Source organism: Leguminivora glycinivorella, chromosome 7, assembly GCF_023078275.1.
Source record: "Leguminivora glycinivorella isolate SPB_JAAS2020 chromosome 7, LegGlyc_1.1, whole genome shotgun sequence".
Classification (NCBI taxonomy): domain Eukaryota; kingdom Metazoa; phylum Arthropoda; class Insecta; order Lepidoptera; family Tortricidae; genus Leguminivora; species Leguminivora glycinivorella.
The window spans coordinates 23,247,280-23,266,663 of NC_062977.1; the positions used below are offsets into that span (position 1 = coordinate 23,247,280).

Below are 19,384 nucleotides of genomic sequence, written 5' to 3' on the forward strand. Positions count from 1 at the left end.
TTGGTTAATAAAATATTTTTACTTTTAGGGTTCCGTAGTCAACTAGGAACCCTTATAGTTTCGCCATGTCTGTCTGTCCGTCCGTCCGTCCGTCCGTCCGTCCGCGGATAATCTCAGTAGGTAACCGTAAGCACTAGAAAGTTGAAATTTGGTACCAATATGTATATCAATCACGCCAACAAAGTGCAAAAATAAAAAATGGGAAAAAATGTTTTATTAGGGTACCCCCCCTACATGCAAAGTGGGGGCTGATATTTTTTTTCATTCCAACCCCAACGTGTGATATATTGTTGGATAGGTATTTAAAAATGAATAAGGGTTTACTAAAATAATTTTTTGATAATATTAATAGTTTCGGAAATAATCGCTCTTAAAGGAAAAAAAAGTGCGTCCCCCCCCTCTAACTTTTGAACCATATTCGCTCCTTGAAAAACATAGTGTCATTAAATGAAAAACGTCTTTTTTGGGTACAATGGTTTAAAGTTTTGAAATTTTTGAATTGTCAAAAATTGCCATTTTTACAACAAACTTGTAATTTTTTTGGCAGTTCTTGTTAGTTTTGTGACTAAACCTGATAGATATAATAGTAAATTGTATTTTTTTTATTTTGTTTCTAAGATAATTAAGCTTAAACAAAATGGTAGTGACACTTTTCCATTTATTTTTGTTTAGGGACACATGACAATTTTATATCTTCGTTTTACTTTGTGGAAAAATGACACTATAGCCATTTTTTATGAAATTTACCTTTTATTTCAATGAATAATTAGCAATCAAACCACCTTTTATGTATATACATTAAAATTTATTGAATTAAATGACATTCGGTCTCAAACCCTGTATCTATTTAGTATTACTGCCCTTAAAAACTAGAAACACTCCTGGCTTGCCCTCTGAAACAATAAAATATAACTAAAAAAATATTAGAAACAAAAATCACTTTCAATCTTGACATTTGCGTTAGTAATACAACATTTATTTTAATATCCATAAAATTCATGACATTTTATACAAAAAATTAAAATTGTCAGGAAAAAGTAACCAAAGTGCATTCAGGTTAAAATTAAAAAAAATAAAACGCAATAAAATCAACAAATATCGAAAAAAATGACTTAAAACTAACCTTAAAACCCAATGTTCCTCCCTCTGGCCCTTCGTGTAGCTTCCATGCGATCAGTTATGGACCAGACCTTTTAGCACAACTTGCCTTGTCGCGCGCGAGTCCATACATCAAGCACGACTTCAAGTATGGACTCGCGCGCGACAAGACAAGTTGTGCTAGAGGGGCTGATCAGTGTTACGATCAGTTTTTGAGGAATATTTTCCCATTCCTCAATAACTACGGCTTCCAGCTCGTTGAGGGTGGCTGGAGCAGGATCCCGTGACCAAACAAGCTGTTTTAACTCATCCCAGAGATGTTCGATGGGGTTCAGGTCGGGGCTCGTTGCTGCCACTCCATTACGGTGCATTCCGACCTCATGCAGGGAGTCCCGCACTATCAAGGCAGTATGGCAACGGGCGTAGACGTGCATGTTACGTTCTTCTAAGATCTCCATAATGTAACTGCCTGCAGTTAAGGACCCCTCAAACCGACCACAGCCAGTGCGGGAAACACAGACGAGATCCGTTTTGCCGTCGATGGAAATGCCGCCCCAGAACATGCACGTAACTGACTGTTTCTTCGGTGAAGACTGGTGTAAACTGCTCTCCTTGACTCCTGTACACCCTTTTGCGTCTATAGTTGGTATAAATGATCTCCTTCGTCTCGTTGGGGAACAAACTTTCCTCTATTGCTGCAACGTCCAATCCTTAAGCCTTATGGCAATTCGATTGGGGTATTGGCTCTGGCTTCAATTGGTAGCCCCTGTCAGCTCTTCGGGGTAACATTTTCTTCTCCCTCAATCTTCTTCTGATCATGAAGACACTCACTACAGTTCTTGGAGCTGTTCTAAGCAGTATCTGCAGCTCAGGAGCGATAAGACAGCGGTTCCGCAAAGAGGCCGATACAATGTACCGGTCGTCTCTAGCGGTGGTGCAGCGTCTTCCCTCAGATCTAGGCCTCCTGATGTAGTTACTGGTCTCCAGAAACCCCAACAAGACTCGTCGCACCCGGAAACGGATTATGCTTAGGCGTTCAGCAACTTGCTACTGCCGTAGTCCGTTTAAGAGCAGTACCACTTGAGCTGCTTTTTCCGGTGTTTTACCCCTATTGCCTTCAAGGCTTTTTTTTCTGCAGGCGTTCGTCCTCGGTGACCTTTGGAGTGCAAAAGATCCACATGACACCTTTACAGCTCCTTTAAAAACCGCCTGGAGTAGCACACCTAGAGTCCCATTAAAATCGCATCAATACCTTTTTTTTAAACCACGGCAGATTGGCGATTATTGTTTTTACGAAAGTTGTACATATTTTCTTTTAAAGGGCTTTAATTGTACTTTGAAATGATACAAATATTGATAGATTACAGTCAATAAGATTAGAGATATTTTTGCTTGAAACGATTTTGCGCGAGGTGCGATTTTTTTTTGAACGTGGTATACCCTAACTTATGCAAAGTTTAGTCGGCCGCTTGAAATGTGCATGCTCGTGGCGATGTAGCAAATAGGTGATCTGCAGATGCTGTTGTGTTTATACTATTGATGATTGCTTTGAATTTTTGAGCCTTGAATATCGTTGAGCCATTTTTTACTGTAACAAACAAATATACTTATTTATGGCTAATAATTTAATTATTATTAATGCACAAGAAATTTATCCACTAGCAATCATAGTTTTTATATTGTATCTTAAATTAATAATTGTGTCTTGTAGATCACAAAAATAGCAATTACTTCGTAAAAAATGATTATAATAAAAATAACCTTCATTTTTATTAGCGCTGTTTATAGGTATTTTACAAAAAAATAGAGTAAAATGTCTTTTTCATAGGATTTTATCAAAATTGTGTAGGTTTATGTGCTAAACTTAAATGGAACAATGGTATTAAACGTAATATGTCTAGAAGGTAATTAATCATTAACTGTTTTGTAATTTTAATTACCGCAAAGCATGACATAAAACTTAAAATGACAATAATCAGTCAACGCGTTTAAAGCTACCATTACCAGTTAAAGTGGCTTTAAACTCATAACAGTGGTATTCCATTTCTTTGCAAGCGTAGTTATGGTAATTCACACAATCAAAAATGACACTAAACAGATAATGACGATTCATTCATGCAAATTCTTTTTAGCGAGTTAAGACCATAACGTCATTTTAAGTAAAAGTACAGTACAACTTTATTTTTAACCTGCATTAAGCCTAATAGTTTAAAGTCAAACCGTCATTACGTGCACAGTGTCACTATACCTATCTCAAAACGTTTAGAATTGTTAAAGTACTAGTGTCATTATAGCAAAAATGACACTGTTACTTTAAAATGAAACTCAATATTGAATAGTTATTACAAGTTCAAAGTGACACTTTAAGGATTGATACAATGTTCCATAAGAAAATTGTTATACTTACCATTCAATCTCGCGGAACACCGTCACTAAACACAAAATGACAATTTTCGTCTTAGAGTTCACTACATTTTGATCGGCGTCCAGGTCATTATTGCAAACATGACATTGTTCCCGTCCCCCACGCGTCTATTCCCACTATTCGCCATAGTGACATTAGCGCCCCCTGTCGCCTCTAAGCGAGCTAAATTGATAGGTGTCTTTGCATTGCGTTCGTTATGAACGCGCGACCTAGATGGCGTTGTTAACTAAAAACCTATTGTTTTTGGATAGTGTCACTATGTTTTTCAAGGAGCGAATGTTTAAAAAATATGAAAAAAATCACCAAAGTAGAACTTTGTAAAGACTTTCTAGGAAAATTATTTTGAACTTGATAGGTTCCGTAGTTTTTGAGAAAAATACGAAAAACTACGGAACCCTACACTGAGCGTGGCCCGACACGCTCTTGGCCGGTTTTTTTTTCACGACCGGTCTGTCGTAGTTCGTAGTGACCCAGTGTGTTCAAATATCGGTCAGTGCATTTATTTGTGCGATGAACACAAATATAATGTTCCTATGTCATGGATCTTTTCTATATATATGTATGTATAACTATGTACATGCAGTCAGCAGCAGAAGTAGCGTAGCGGGCAAGGTGTCCAAAATGAACTTGACACGCTCTTATTGTCTTAAAAATAAGATCGTGTCAAGTTCATTTTGAACACCTTGCCCGCTACGCTATTACTTCTGCTGCTGACTGTAGGTAGGTATGTAACATATAAACATATGTCGTTGCTTAGCACCCATTGTACAAGCTTTAATTTAGGGCTAGGATGACCTGTGATAATATTTTCGGCTTGTCTTTATTTAATTTGCCGGTTCGTATTTCGGCTAATTTTATCGCACCTACTTTGAAATTCGCAAGTTTCTCTACCCTGTTTTTGCAACACACGCTCTGCCGCTCACGATATGCATAAATAATGCATAATACAATAATGATATGGTATAATAGTTTCAAAGGTGACTAGAGGGTATTGTGGTTGCATTGCATTGTATATAATTAGAAATAATTACATTTAAATTAGCGTCAGCGAACTTGATTAGGTATCTTCAAGTATCTTTAACCCTTAAATGCATGGTGATGGATGTATATATGCATCATATAGTAGAGCGGCGAGAGGGTCTCGGGAAAAGTTGATGTGACTGGAGAGTATACTGCTGACAAGTGGTATCGTTGTGATCGGTACACTTTACTGAGTACGAAATAATGACTTGTCACTTTCTCAGACTGTGGGGGGGTTAACTATGACGTCACAAAGATCGCGGTCCCGGGTTTAATTTTTTTGCCAATTTGTCTAGAACCCCTTATCCAATTTTGAAAAATGAGGTGTCGATTGAAAGCGTATAACATGCTGATTAAGATTTATTATATGTGAAAAGTATAGTTTTGTTAGTTATTTTTTAATTTACAATAATGCAAAAAATACGTTTTTTTTACTCTCTTTTTTGATTTTTGTGACTCAAAAAGGCAATGAAAACGGCCACTTAGCTAAAAAATATGTTATATAAATCATTTAACTACATTATTAAGCTATCTGTTGCTTTTTGAATTTCTACGATCGGATAATAAATGAGCAAACTACAACCACATACCTGTAGGCGGGGAGTACCGCTTGACACGCGTTCCCATACATTCGGCGTCTACCAAATTACACCTCGCGCAAAATTCGTTTCAAGCAGATATACCTCTAATCTTATTCATCGTAACCTATCAATATTGATATCATTTGAAAGCACAATTAAAGTACTTTAAAAAACAATGACAATCATTTTTTTAAAATCAATAATCGCCAGTCTGTGGTGGTTACAAAGGAAAAAAGTGGGTATGCAATTTGACTGGTTTCCTAGGTTTGATACCCTAGACGAGTTTAAAAGGGGAGGTAAAGGTGACATATGGGTTTTTCTCTGGCCTAAAAGCTATACAGAGGGTCAGGGGGAGAAAAACTAGGGTTTAAGTTTAGTTTTAAGTTATTTTTCCTTTATTTGTTGATTTTATTGTGTTAAATTTTTTTGTAATTTTATCAAGGATACACGTTGGTTTCTTTTGCTAAAAGTTGCCTTTTTTATGAGAAATGTTATGAATTTTATGGCTTTTTCCGATAGAGACTAAAATTAACTTTCAAATAAGGCCACATAGTCATACTTTTACTTATATAATATTAAGGGTACGACTATGTATCAGTAGGCCACATAGTCATACTTTTACTTATATAATATTAAGGGTATGACTATGTATCAGTATGACTATGTGGCCTTATTTGAAAGTTAATTTTAGTCTCTATCGGAAAATGCCATGAAATTCATAACATTTCTCATAAAAAAGGGAATTTTCAGCAAAAGAAACCAATGTGTATCCTTGATAAAATTACAAAAAAATTAAACACAATAAAATCAACAAATAAAAGAAAAAATAACTTAAAACTAAACTTAAACCCTAGTTTTTTTTCTCCCCTGACCCTCTGTATAGCTTTTAGGCCAGAGAACAACCCATATGTCACCTTTACCTCCCCTTTTAAACTCGTCTAGGGTATCAAACCTAGGAAACCAGTCAAATTGCATACCCACTTTTTTCCTTTGTAACCACCACAGACTGGCGATTATTGATTTTATGAAAATGATTGACATTGTTTCTTAAAGTACTTTAATTGTACTTTCAAATGATACCAATATTGATAGGTTACGATGAATAAGATTAGAGGTATATCTGCTTGAAACGAATTTTGCGCGAGGTGTAATTTGGTAGACGCCGAATGTATGGGAACGCGTGTCAAGCGGTACTCCCCGCCTACAGGTATGTGGTTGTAGTTTGCTTATTTATTATCCGATCGTAGAAATTTAAAAAGCAACAGATAGCTTAATAATGTAGTTAAATGATTTATATAACATATTTTTTAGCTAAGTGGCCGTTTTCATTGCCTTTTTGAGTCACAAAAATCAAAAAAGAGAGTAAAAAAAGTATTTTTTGCATTATTATTAATTAAAAAATAACTAACAAAACTATACTCTTCACATATAATAAATCTTAATCAGCATGTTATACGCTTTCAATCGACACCTCATTTTTCAAAATTGGATAAGGAGTTCTAGACAAATTGGCAAAAAATTGAAACCCGGGACCGCGATCTTTGTGACGTCATAGTTAACCCCCCCACAGTCTGAGAAAGTGACAAGTCATTATTTCGTACTCAGTAAAGTCTACCGATCACAACGATACCACTTGTCAGCAGTATACTCTCCAGTCACATCAACTTCAAAACTAGACGACTTTTTTCAATTCCGCCGCCTTACTAATATATGTGATGTATATATCATCATATATTTGGTGTGGCTCAATATGTAGCTATCCAAAATCACATTTGTAGCTTAATTATTATTCAGTATTTATTGTATGTCTTTCCCATCACGGAACAATGGTGTTCCGGACAAATTAAATAATATTACTTTTATTATTTAAGGATAAAGATGAAAAGGCGGAAAAGTGTGAAAAAACGGGATGATGGCGATTTTTAGTATGTGATTTAGGCAGATTTTTTCGGAGTTAGTAATTAGTTTATGTTTAAACATTTTATCATGAGGGTTTCACAAATAGTGTACCTTTCTAATTAATAGTAGTCAAACTTTACAAATAAAACTTACCAATAATTATATATTTATATAAATATGTTTTGCCCTATTTAACGTCTAACACTGATTTAATATTAAAATCGGTATTAAATATTTTTTTTTATTATTTTTCCCAGAGTCAGAAAACCATTGTCTATCACATATATTAATATCTCGTTAAAAGAAAAATTCATGCATTTAAGGGTTAATCATATAACTTTTGGTAATAAATATGTAATACAAATGATAATAGTACATTACGATACAAGTATCACAAGTGCGGAAAAGAGGAAGCTCAAAACGAGTGGCGATAAATTAAAACACGAACGAAGGGAGTTACTAATTTCCTTTTCGCACGTGTATCTTACGATTACTAGCGTTTTTCAGAACAGATGGTCCTTATGAGCCCGTTTTCATGTGACCTGCCCTCCCCGCTTGGGAATGTAATTTTTGGCTAGGCCTGTATGAGTAATACAAAATGAGAACAGTTAGCTTGCTCCGTTTCAGCATGTAGATATACAAATTTCGTTGTAATGTTTGATAATATGTGTCAACTGTCATATTACTTTCCTCGCAAGACTGTTGCGTAATGCAGAGTGCAAGCCATGTGACAGGTCACATATAATTTCATATATTACAACATTTACAACTAAAACTATTCTGATGGGCGTTGTCTCGCCTGAAACACAGGGTATCCTAGTTCAGGCAAATGTAACCCATCACTAATTTTAAGTAATTGTTGGATATATGTTTATGTTGTATGTTTATGTCTACGCAGGGAACTTCTCTCTAGGTGCAGTGAGCTGCGAAACTGCATGGAGAAATATGAATGAATCCACAGATTTTGCAATGCACTTATGCAGATCACTTTACCGTGAGTTTTAGAATAGGTTCACATCCGGTGTCAAAAAATATAGGCTATACCTTTGGCTATAGCTTTGCGATCTTTTGACACTAGTCAATCAACTCACTCGTGCGGTTAGTTGTTAGTTATGGCACTTATGGCTGCTGTGACTGTGACAACCAACCCGTGTTACTTCCGTACCCGGTCTCCCCTACGTTAAACGATAGCGTAAACTACACGGAAAATGGTATTCATTGTATGGAGAAAGTGACCAGCGACCCATACGATTACTTACTAGCATTTTTCGTGACGTTTTGAGTATCGAGTAACATAACGTATTTGTAAAACATTTAGGTAAAAATGTGTACAAGTCCCGATAAATGTGTGCAAAACGCGTGAATTTTATGTGTTGTTTTTCTGAAACGTTAAAAGGTCTCTAAGCCTATTCACTGCCTATTGAACTTTTGACCGTTGACATGATCTTGACCTGACCTGGCACTTAACCAAACTTAATAAATACAAAAGTCTTGGCAAAGAATACCTTTTTGTACCCTTTGGCGTAGAAATTCTAGGTCCATGGGGTCCCAGCGCGAACAAGTTGTTCACAGAAATTGCGAAGCGTCTGGTTGAGGTAACTGGTGACCGAAGAGCTGGCGACTTCCTCGCACAACGTATCAGCATTGCGATACAGCGAGGAAATGTCGCCAGTATCCTCGGTACAATTCCTCAAGGGCCTATTTTAGACATTAGCTAGCTTTTAAGTTTAGTCTTAGTTTCTTAATTTTCTTATATAATTATGTAAATTATGTTCTTGTAAACCAAACTTTTAACTCATTTTAGTTCTCACAGTTGCCGCTCGAAGAGAGAGAGAGAGAGCACTCAATTTTTGTCTTCAATAAAAAAGTTAAAAAATTATACAATCAAGCGCTGTGCAAGCGCATATCTCTTTATAAAAAAATACAAAAATGAGAAATTAGACCAAATTGACTTCAGTTTATGTACCCGGATTGTCAATTAAAAGCATCGACGAAGGTACAGGCTGGCAAAATAATGTGGCAGAAAGCCAGACAGATAGACGGACAAAGTCGAACAATAACGGTTCCTTGTACCTTTTTGGTACGGAACCAGGGGCGGCTCACTTCGCGTTTCTTTCATACATTTCGACGGCCGCGAGTTGGCGGCCCATAAAGTTTGACAACCTTCACGCTGCGCAATAGAACTCAATGTCGCATACAGTCCGTTGACAGGTTGTTGAGAGTGAGCCTTCTGTACATGTATTTTTATATATTCTGTGACGGAACTCAAAAAATTAATAAATTAAATGAAAAATTGTAAAGTTGTTCCTTTCAAATCAAAAAATTTATAAAACGGGAATTTTATTTCTACGGGGTTTTTCTGTCTACTCTTTTTTGGCAGATGTGGGACGGAAAGTACAGTCAGCAACAAAAATGGCACACCATTTTTGTCCATCGCCCCCGCCTTCCTGCCTCCTACTAGTCACAAATCAATATTACAATATATTACGTAAACCAAAATTAATATGTATGAGACGTTGCGAACGCTGCGTGGGCGCAGGCCTCTTTATTTTAAGTATATTTCAAACTCATTTAAAATATGGTTATCGCTTGTCAACTTTAGGGTGCTTTGACGGAATGTGGCGTTCAGTATCCAAAGGGTGCTTTTTTGTGCTTAACCAAAACCTCGATCACTGCTTAAGAGGATACGGTAGCGCAAATGCTAAAATGGAAAGGAGCTCCCTTTGAACTTGGGAATTTTAGTTAAATATAAAAGTGTTATTAACTAGATTTATCGAAAAAAAATTGTCCATTAAGAACAACTCAGTCAAAAGATATTTCAAAAAAATCTTTAAAATCGAGGTTCCGCTCTCGACTCTTTCCTCCTTCAAAACTTAATCAATCGGAACGAATTTTAAGAATCTGAATAACAATGAAATAATCTATGTCGGACCGTTTAGCTTTTTTGGTTAATTGTTACCAATCTTGAGTATCACACCTTTTTTGCGCCACAATGAAAAATGCCGTTTTTGGAAAAAATTTGATTGGCTCTAGAGTCTTTAAAAAGCAAAATATCAAAAAAATCAAAACGGTCCGACACAGATAAAAATAATAACAATCTGTGTTGAAAAAATCATTGCTCTATCTTCAAAAACCAGGGAGGAAATAGTCGAGAGCGTTTGTATGGAGAATTGACCCCTACCGTATCGTCTAAATTGCGGTTTGCAATGCCGCGGTAAATTATAACATTGATACAATTATAAGACCGTTGCCTTTTGAAATTGCTAGAAAATAATTGGTTTTGAGTGTAGGTAATTTTTTTAAATCATAAACTACAATAGAATAAAATATAGGTAGACGATTTTGCCCGAGTTGCAAGCAAATCCCCGATCACTGGCGACAAGTAATATTAGTATGAATTTATTTTGGAATTTACAATTTTGACTAAGTTGGAATTTGGTATAATTTCTCATTTTTGACCGATGGTTTAGACCGTTTAGACTTATTAAATTAAATTTGAAATTAGCCAGATTTAGGTAGACTTTCGTGATTTGGGCGGTGAACTTATTTAATAAATATTGACTTAGTTTTATTATATTCTAGCAAGGTAACGCAGTGTCAACTGAACAAGCTAAACATTGAGAGATAGAAACCTGAGTCATTGTCACATCAAAGTCTAAATGGTATTTTAAATCTATTGACACTATACAGGGTGTAAACCTAATACGGGCGAACCTCTTAACGGTGGTGAGTATAGGACATAATAAATGGAATTCGATAACTTTTACTTAAAATTGAAATATTTTTTTATCCATACAAATTAATTCGGCCCGCAACGTAATGCAAACACACTCGCGTTTATCGCTCGTTGACAGTTGTCATTGATTGTCATCGCAACAACGTTTACAGTACATTGCTGCTGGGATTTTTTTCAAAAATTCATTATGGGGTGAAAATTAAGAGTAACTCAAAAACACCTCTTAATTAATGGTTTACGCGCTGTATATTGGTCTAAGTCCTTTCATCCTAATTTTAGCTATTTTAATAACCTCTAAAAATTTTGAAATATTAAAAAAGTTCATGAGAAATACGACAAAAAATGCGACGTTCTGAAATGCGACAGAAGATCATCCGGACATTTAAAAACATGTTTTGCACAAGCTAAAATCGAGACTTTCGCTAAGTATCGGTTAATTAGTTCATTGAACCGTCTCTTTTATTACAAAGGTGTGAGTTGATATTATTTCCGACGCTGAAATAACATGTATTTATAAACGAGAATGCATTTGAGTTCACGAACATCTGGGTTATAGTCCTCAGACGAAAATATTTTTCCTGTTCCAAAAGCTAAGGATATTTTTTAGCTGACAAGTTGGAAAGAAGTAAGTAATTATCATTCCTGTTTATGGGAAGGTGTATATTTATAATTAGAACCGTTAAAGGGCCCACACATAATTTCTCTTGAACAAAGAATCCAATTCTGATTTAAATATTGGTTTTGTTCTGAAATGGTTTTAACGCGACTCGACGATCGTTTTTTGGCGTGCATCCCATCTCACGCACTTTCACTTGTTTGTATTCAGGAAAAACGACAGCTTCAAAATGTCGAATTAAATCCGTAAAAATGTTCAATCTAAGTCGAGCTCCTGGGTGGAATAACGATTAGTTGACGTATCTTAAAATTAGAATTGCGCTTTAGGTTCTTTTCTTTGTTCTTAATTAATTAATTTATTTTTTTATACCACGTCGGTGGCAAACAGGTATACGGCCTGCCTGATGGAAAGAGTTCACCGTAACCTATGGACGCCTGCAACTCAAGGGGTGTCACATGCGCGTCGCCGACCCATTAGAAAGTTGTCCAGCCCTTTTTTGAAGTACCCCATACTGTAGTTCATCGGGAATACCTCGGCAGGGAGATCATTCCACATTATTTAGTTAAATGTTCTTAATGAACACTGTATTTATGGAAAAAAATATGTATAATATTATGTAATTAATAGAATATTAGTATAATCGTGCTACTTTTAGATCGCATCTCTCACCCCAAAGTTAATTTTGATGTTTGTCAACAAATATTTGCCTTCTTGGTCTCAGGGGCACGTGATATATGTCTCAATTGTCGACGGGCCCCAGGAGCGCCGCCATTTTTAAATAAAGGGGTCGAGGTCATGGCCAGCGCTCTGCTTAATGATACTGATAAATATCAGGAAAATATTTGTTTTTCCTACTGGAATCGAACAAGTCAAATATAATCGGTGTTTTTATTTAAACTCTATAGACTTCTGGAGCTTAGGGTGTGGCACTTCGATTTACTTAGCCATACCGTGTGGCTAAGTAAATCTAAGTAGGCTAAGTATAGCCAAGTTAGAGAAACTGAATAACCTAGATAAACATTTAATGAGGAGGCACACTGACATTTTATCCCACCAGGCAGCGCCTGTGCAAGTGCTTAGACCGTTTTCACATTATCCGATCCGATATCGGGTGTCGGAAGAATTTCAATGGAAAAAATCCAAGAGCGAGAAGATGAAATTTTTTTCTCTCGCTCACATATGAATAACAGTGACATGCCTAAGTGCGTTTTCACATTATCCGATCCGATATCGGATGTCGGACCGATATCCCATAAATTACAGGCGCCATTTTGGATTTTTTCCATTGAAATTCTTCCGACACCCGATATCGGATCGGATAATGTGAAAACGCACTTAGGCATGTCACTGTTATTCATATGTGAGCAAGAGAAAAAAAAATTCATCTTCTCGCTCTCACGTATGAAATTCTTTATCTGTGTAATGGACTAATAAGGTGGCGCCATCTGTTATACATAACCTTTCAGTGTGCCTCCTCATTTTTAATTAATTACTTGTCATTTCTATAAATTATATGATTCAACTTAATTAACAGATTTTTGTGAAATTTGTTCCTTACTTATATTTAGTTTATTAAACGAATTTTGTAGCCAGTAGAGGCCTCATGAAAAATGAAAAAAAGCAATCAATTAATTTGGTGAAGAGTGAAGAGCTCTTGAAGGATTCCACCAAGTACGAGTTCAAGTCCCGAGAAGAGTATTTTTTTCTTCAAAACTACCTGGTTGACATTTAATAATACATTTATTTTATGGGTCAAATGGTTAGTGAAACTGACATTTTTTACTATTATTACTTGTACAAATCACTGAAAAATTTATTTTATTATTAATTATTCTCACTTATTATTTCATTATCTCCTTTGTTTGTTGTTATTGTTTTGTTACTTACCTTTTTATTGTTGTCTATTTATAATGTATAATTGTATTTGCATGGCTTTCGTGTCTATATTATCAAATAAAGAACTGAATACCTACTATTTACTATTTTGTCTTATTTATCACTTTTGGTTGTAATCCTTATCACTATCAATACCTAATGCAGTCATGGGTGATGGGGTAGTTAAAATCACGTATCACGCAGATCGCTACGCGTCACTCAATCAGCAAAAGATATCTTATCATTATCACTTATCATAATGGGTGTGTGAAGGGCTTAATCAATATCAATTCCCAAAATATTAAGATAAATGTTTATCTCTAAATAAACTCTGAAATGTTTTCGAGAGGAATAAATTTGCGATTTGTCATGGTTTCTGTGAAGACCGGTCTGTTTAAGATTACAGGGTTATTATACCTAATAAGTAACATTCATTCTGATTTATATTTCATTAGGACACTTTGTTCGGTTCTCGTTTGTTTCTTTTCTTTAAGTTAATATTTTGATTACCTATACGATTTTCACTCTTGGAGACCCTATACATCTCTAAGGATAATTAGATTAAGTATCCATGTTATCTTTAGTTGTGTCATTTAAAGTCATTTGCATCTCTAAAGTAATTTTAGACTTCTTTTTTTTGCATTTGTACTTTTCTATATTATTATGAGTAGTTTTTAGTTGAATATCGACGTTTATAGACCTTATACATCTCTAATCATTGTAGTAGCGTAATACTTTAGTTAGAACTTAGAATTAATATTATCAATTATAATTGCAGTTCAACTTGTAAATTAACGTGTAAAAGTGCCCCTGTGGCCTATTTGCTGAATAAATGATTTGTAATTTGTAATTTCATAATAGATATTTTTAATGATTTGACTTAGTTTAATAGCAATTTTAGTAACTAGTACCTATTTAGTTTTCCCCGAACTTAGAACTCGCATTTGTCATAAATTGCCGCACACTCTTTTGATTTTGAATTTAATCTGTCCAGCGATTAATTTGCCTGATAATCGTCTAATGAACGAGACAAGGAACAACAGGAATAATGTCCTATTATCCTATTAATGTGTACTAATTAAAAAATGCGTGTAATTAACTAATTATAATGTACTTATGTAAATATTTATTATCCATTTTGGGGAACCATTATCACCATATTTATTATTTAACCACTTTGTTTATCTGCATATTTCCGTAATGGTCACCGCATAATTACATAGGAATAACAGTGCCCTCTTGACAATAGTTATACAGGATGAAATAAAAAAGGACCGTTGAAACTTTGCATAGAGACTTTTGAGGTCATAATGAACAACTTTTGTTATGGGACCAATGCTTAAATCGCAAAAAACTTGGCTGTTCCAATGAGCGGCACGGCATCATGACAGTCGACATTTATGAAACAGACATTTTTTTTGCGATTTAAGACGATACGGTAGGGGTAAATTCTCCATACAAACGCTCTCGACTATTTCCTCCCTGGTTTTTGAAGATAGAGCAATGATTTTTTCAACACAGATTGTTAGATTGTTATTATTTTTATCTGTGTCGGACGGATTGGTAACAATTAACCAAAAAAGCTAAACGGTCTGACATAGATTATTTCATTGTTATTCAGATTCTCAAATTTCGTTCCGATTGATTAAGTTTTGAAGGAGGAAAGAGTCGAGATTTTTTGAAATATCTTTTGACTGAGTTGTTCTTAATGGACATTTTTTTTTCGATAAATCTAGTTAATAAAACTTGTATATTGAACTAAAATTCCCAAGTTGAAAGGGGGGCTCCTTTCCATTTTAGCATTTTCGCTACCGTATCCTCTGTAATGTTCCGATAGTAAATCTTGTTCATTATGACCTCAAAATTGACTACGCAAAGTTTCATCATCATCATCATATCAGCCCTCTATCGCCCACTGCTGAGCATAGGCCTCTCTTCTAGTACGCCACTTGTCCCGGTCCTGAGCTAGTCTCATCCAGTTGTGGCCCGCAATTTTCCGGATGTCGTCCACCCAACGAGCCAACGGATGCCAAGCGCTTCTTACATCTGTGAGCGGCCACCATTCCGTTAACATTTTAGTCCATCTGCCATCACTCTGCCTAGCAAAGTTTGAACGATCCTTTTTATTTCACCGTGTATACTTCTGGTCAGGAGGGCGATTTTTGAATCTCGCATACGGGATTTTGTCACTAAAATACCGGTTGAAAACGGTGACTTACTTATTATTTTCAGTGACAATTTTCTGAATTCGAACGCGTGAGACTCAAAAATCGGCCCGCAGGCCTTTCCTTTAAATATTCAGTTTACTTGTTTCATTAGAATTTCAATTGTTATTTTGGACTTTGAATGCCGTGTATTGGATGGTAATCCGTTCGCGATAAGTTTCAGACTTCAGAGCACTTGTACCGTTAGCATGACATTATACATTATAATAATATACACATTTATTTATTTACAACTTTATTGCACCAGTTTAAAAAAATATAAATAGCGAATTTGATGAAAGTCACCCATAGGACCTAAAAGCATTTATTTTATTTTATTTGTTTACTCAAAAATGGTACACAGTATTATTTTCATAACATTTTTGTCGCCAAACTGTATCATGCTGTATATAATTATATAATATAAGTATGTATAGTTGTAGTACACCTATCGTACAGTCTTTGATTAGTTTGCGGCTGGGTTCATATGAATAATTATTGAACACATAATTAATTATATGTGTAAGGTGTCCGCCAAAATTTATATAAAATTTATTTATTTAGTGAATTAACATTAGAAAGCGCAAAGATTATTTGAAACGTCAAACTTACATGAAATTATGATGTTTACTTAGCATTTGCAAAGTTTGAACTATTAAAACCGTTGTCTATTTAGATTGGCCTGGCCATAAAAAAATTGTTAGCTTCCACAGCTAATGTAGGTACAACGTATAAGATAGATATCGTATCATAGTAAGTAGTAATTACTAATTACCATAATTAGTGACGTCAAAATAAAAAAAGGTAAATTACATACATTAGACCAAAGATTCTTATTTTCAGTAGCTACATAAGTGATAATAATATTTTGAGCATATTGCGATTTATTAACATTCTGTGATAAAAAGATGCGCCTATCTATAAGATAAGATATTAAATGATAGTAATTGTCTTATTTTGATATACCATAAAAATAATTATCTTTCTGTATAAACTGTACCTATTAAATCGATTTAAAGTAAATTTTATCCATGTTTATAAAAGCAAAAATATTAACTAAAACATTTTGCAGTATTACATTATTATTTTTTATTCGGCTTTATTATTTTTCTGCACACCGTACCTCAGACAAAAATGATTTCCAAAGTGTAATAAAACATGTATTTAATTATCGTTAATCGCGTTCAAATAAAATTAATGCAACTCCAGTTCAGGTTTTAATAGGGATGACGACTACATAAAAAAATAGCATTCTGTTTAGTCCGTCAGTTAGATCGTAAAAAATACTGAACACATATTTTTCGCTTCTTCTAATTCCGGAGTGGGGGCTTGTGACGTCACTTCTAAGTGAAAATTGTACCTAGGCGTGACGTCACGAGAAACTTCAACGCACAGTAGGTACCGTCGTCATTTTTCGTTTACGAGAAAAAAGAAAAAATACGTGTCTAAAATTCTTTGATAATCTAACTGATGGAGTAATTCGTTTTTTTAGTCGTCTCGCCTATTATTAATTTAAGAATCGTAGAATATATTTTAAAATTTTTAAACAGGAAAAATGTCCTACCACCAAAGTCCATGAGTTCTAGTCACCTTAGGCATATTTCGATATTTCCAATACAAGTGGCCGGTGTTACCTGTCCCCAATATCGTTTTGGGCAGTTGCTTTATCTATAACCCACGTTCACATACAAAAATTACCTATATTAATAACGGTCGACAATTCGACATCAAAATTTGGAAAAACCAAAAAAATTGCCATACCTATTTTAGAATAGGTAAACAATATTTACAAAATAATACCATTAGTTCTTTGACCTTTTATTTTACCTGTCAACAGGCCACTATATGTAAATGAATCCGATCTATCGATTCACATAACCTTGAAAATGCGTATTGATTCAGTTGCCGATTTTTAAACAGTTTTATTATGTAGTTACTTATACATATACATACATACATACAATCACGCCTGTGTCCCATGAAGGGGTAGGCAGAGCACATGAAACTACTCAGGTTTCAGTGGCACTCTTGGCAAATAAGGGGTTGAAAGAAAACGAAACTGTGACATTGCAGTGACAGGTTGCCAGCCTCTCGCCTACGCCACAATTTAACCCATATCCCACAGTCGCCTTCTACGACACCCACGAGAAGAAAGGGGGTGGTGAAATTCTTAACCCGTCACCACACGGTGTAAATATTAAAGTTTAAATATAAAAATGTAAGTGGGTTTATCGATTTACAGTTTTCTCAAAATTTTCCTATATTATGATTTATAACGTATTTTAAAATTGACAACACATTCAACATTATCTCTATGAATAACCATTGACCTCTGATAACTAGAACTGTTCATTATTATCGCTGTCATTACTCGTATTTTTATGAATATGTAAATAATTTCACGTTTCATGACAAAATAAAATAACGTACAGTACACATGTTACAATTGTCACAAAAATATATCACGATTTTTTATCTCTGACCTCTTACCATCCATCTCAGCTCTGTTATCATGGTGTAGGTAACAAAATTTGTAAAATGATTGCGGACTATAAAGATGTTTTCCTAGTCATTATTTTAATTCACAAAATACCTTTATAATTAGGGATCTGGAGGGCGATTTTTGAATCCCGCATACGGGATTTTGTCACTAAAATACCGATTGAAAACGGTGACTTGCTTATTATTTTCAGTGACAATTTTCTGAATTCGAACGCGCGAGAGTCAAAAATCGGCCCGCTGTAATGACCGTTTCGCGGCATGATAATGAAATTTATAAACAAATCGTTTCATATCACTTTTTCCTCCAAAAATTATTGAAATGACCTTTATACAAATACATAATTTTCACTAACATCCTAAATAATTCGAGCACCGATTTGTGGCATGCTAACGAGCACAGATCAAATAATACTAGTACTAACGAGTAAATATTTTGAGATAAAACAAATTATTTAATTATTATTTAATAAGTACGTCCAACCATTATTGAAATGCTGGATTTTATTAAGAATAATTTTCACTGTTATTTTCGTTATTACAATTAACTCATTTCTTTTAAATCTTACGTAAATAATAGGTACCTACCAGTACGGACCGTTCCTTACATAGTTATTTGTTATTTATTATAAAGGAAATACGAAATAATGTCATTATAATCCCAGCCACTATTTGTGTTCACAAAATACGAAAACAATTCGGGGACAATTTTCGTTGCATACGACTAAAAAAAAAATGAAATGAAATACGTGAAAATGAAAAGAAGCGCTGAAAGTCGCCAGCAACATAGGATGAATGAGAACGTTTCACTTTTTTCTCTATACATCATTTATAAGTTTTTTTTTTAATAATTTTCACTACCATTTTAATTCACAAAATACGTAAATAAGATGCCGGTACTGACCGTTTCGCGGCATGGCGGCGTGTGTCGCGTCCGGGAGTCTCGCGCGGACTGTGGCCGGCGCGGCTTGCGCGGGCGGCGCCCAGTCTCCCGCCCGGACTTGTCAAAGCGCACGCGCAGCTTAAAGCACGATTCGTATTAAGCTGAATTTACATCTGCAAGTTCTGAGACGCAACTAAGGGTAAAAAAAAAGTGAGTGGCAAATGAGCATTGAGAAAGGTAAATTTGATGTTAATTAAACTCGATCGAGCCCTTTCGATCTAATTTTGAGAAATGGTCTTACCTCTTTTAAAACCTAATTGTACGCAATTATGTTTGAAAATAAACTAATTATTATTAATAGGTATTATATGTAATTTGAACCCCGGCTCGTACCAATGAGTTTTTCGGAACTTATGTGCGAAATGTCATTTGATATTTGCCAGTCGCTTTTCGGTGAAGGAAAACATCGTGAGGAAACCGGACTAATTCCAATAAGGCCTACTTGGGGTTGGAAGGTCAGATGGCAGTCGCTTTCGTAACACTAGAGC

The 19,384-nt window shown here is 35.0% G+C and overlaps 1 protein-coding gene and 1 long non-coding RNA gene across 4 annotated transcripts in view; both read right to left on the reverse strand.

Annotated features, from left to right (window-relative positions):
* The window catches only part of LOC125228271 (aquaporin-8-like), a 29,307-nt gene extending 10,326 nt beyond the window's left edge, over positions 1-18,981 (reverse strand). For all 3 annotated transcript variants that reach the window (XM_048132769.1, XM_048132768.1, XM_048132767.1), the window contains exon 1: positions 18,858-18,981. In XM_048132769.1, the coding sequence (XP_047988726.1) occupies positions 18,858-18,870 (13 nt within the window). In that variant the 5' untranslated portion in view covers positions 18,871-18,981. The remainder of the gene's footprint in view (positions 1-18,857) is intronic.
* LOC125228272 lies at positions 784-1,221 on the reverse strand. The gene is made up of 2 exons (XR_007177272.1): positions 1,124-1,221; positions 784-893 (listed from the first exon to the last, which is right to left on the reverse strand). It is a non-coding gene; the product is annotated as an uncharacterized LOC125228272 (long non-coding RNA).
* Positions 18,982-19,384: the final 403 nt, after the last annotated feature.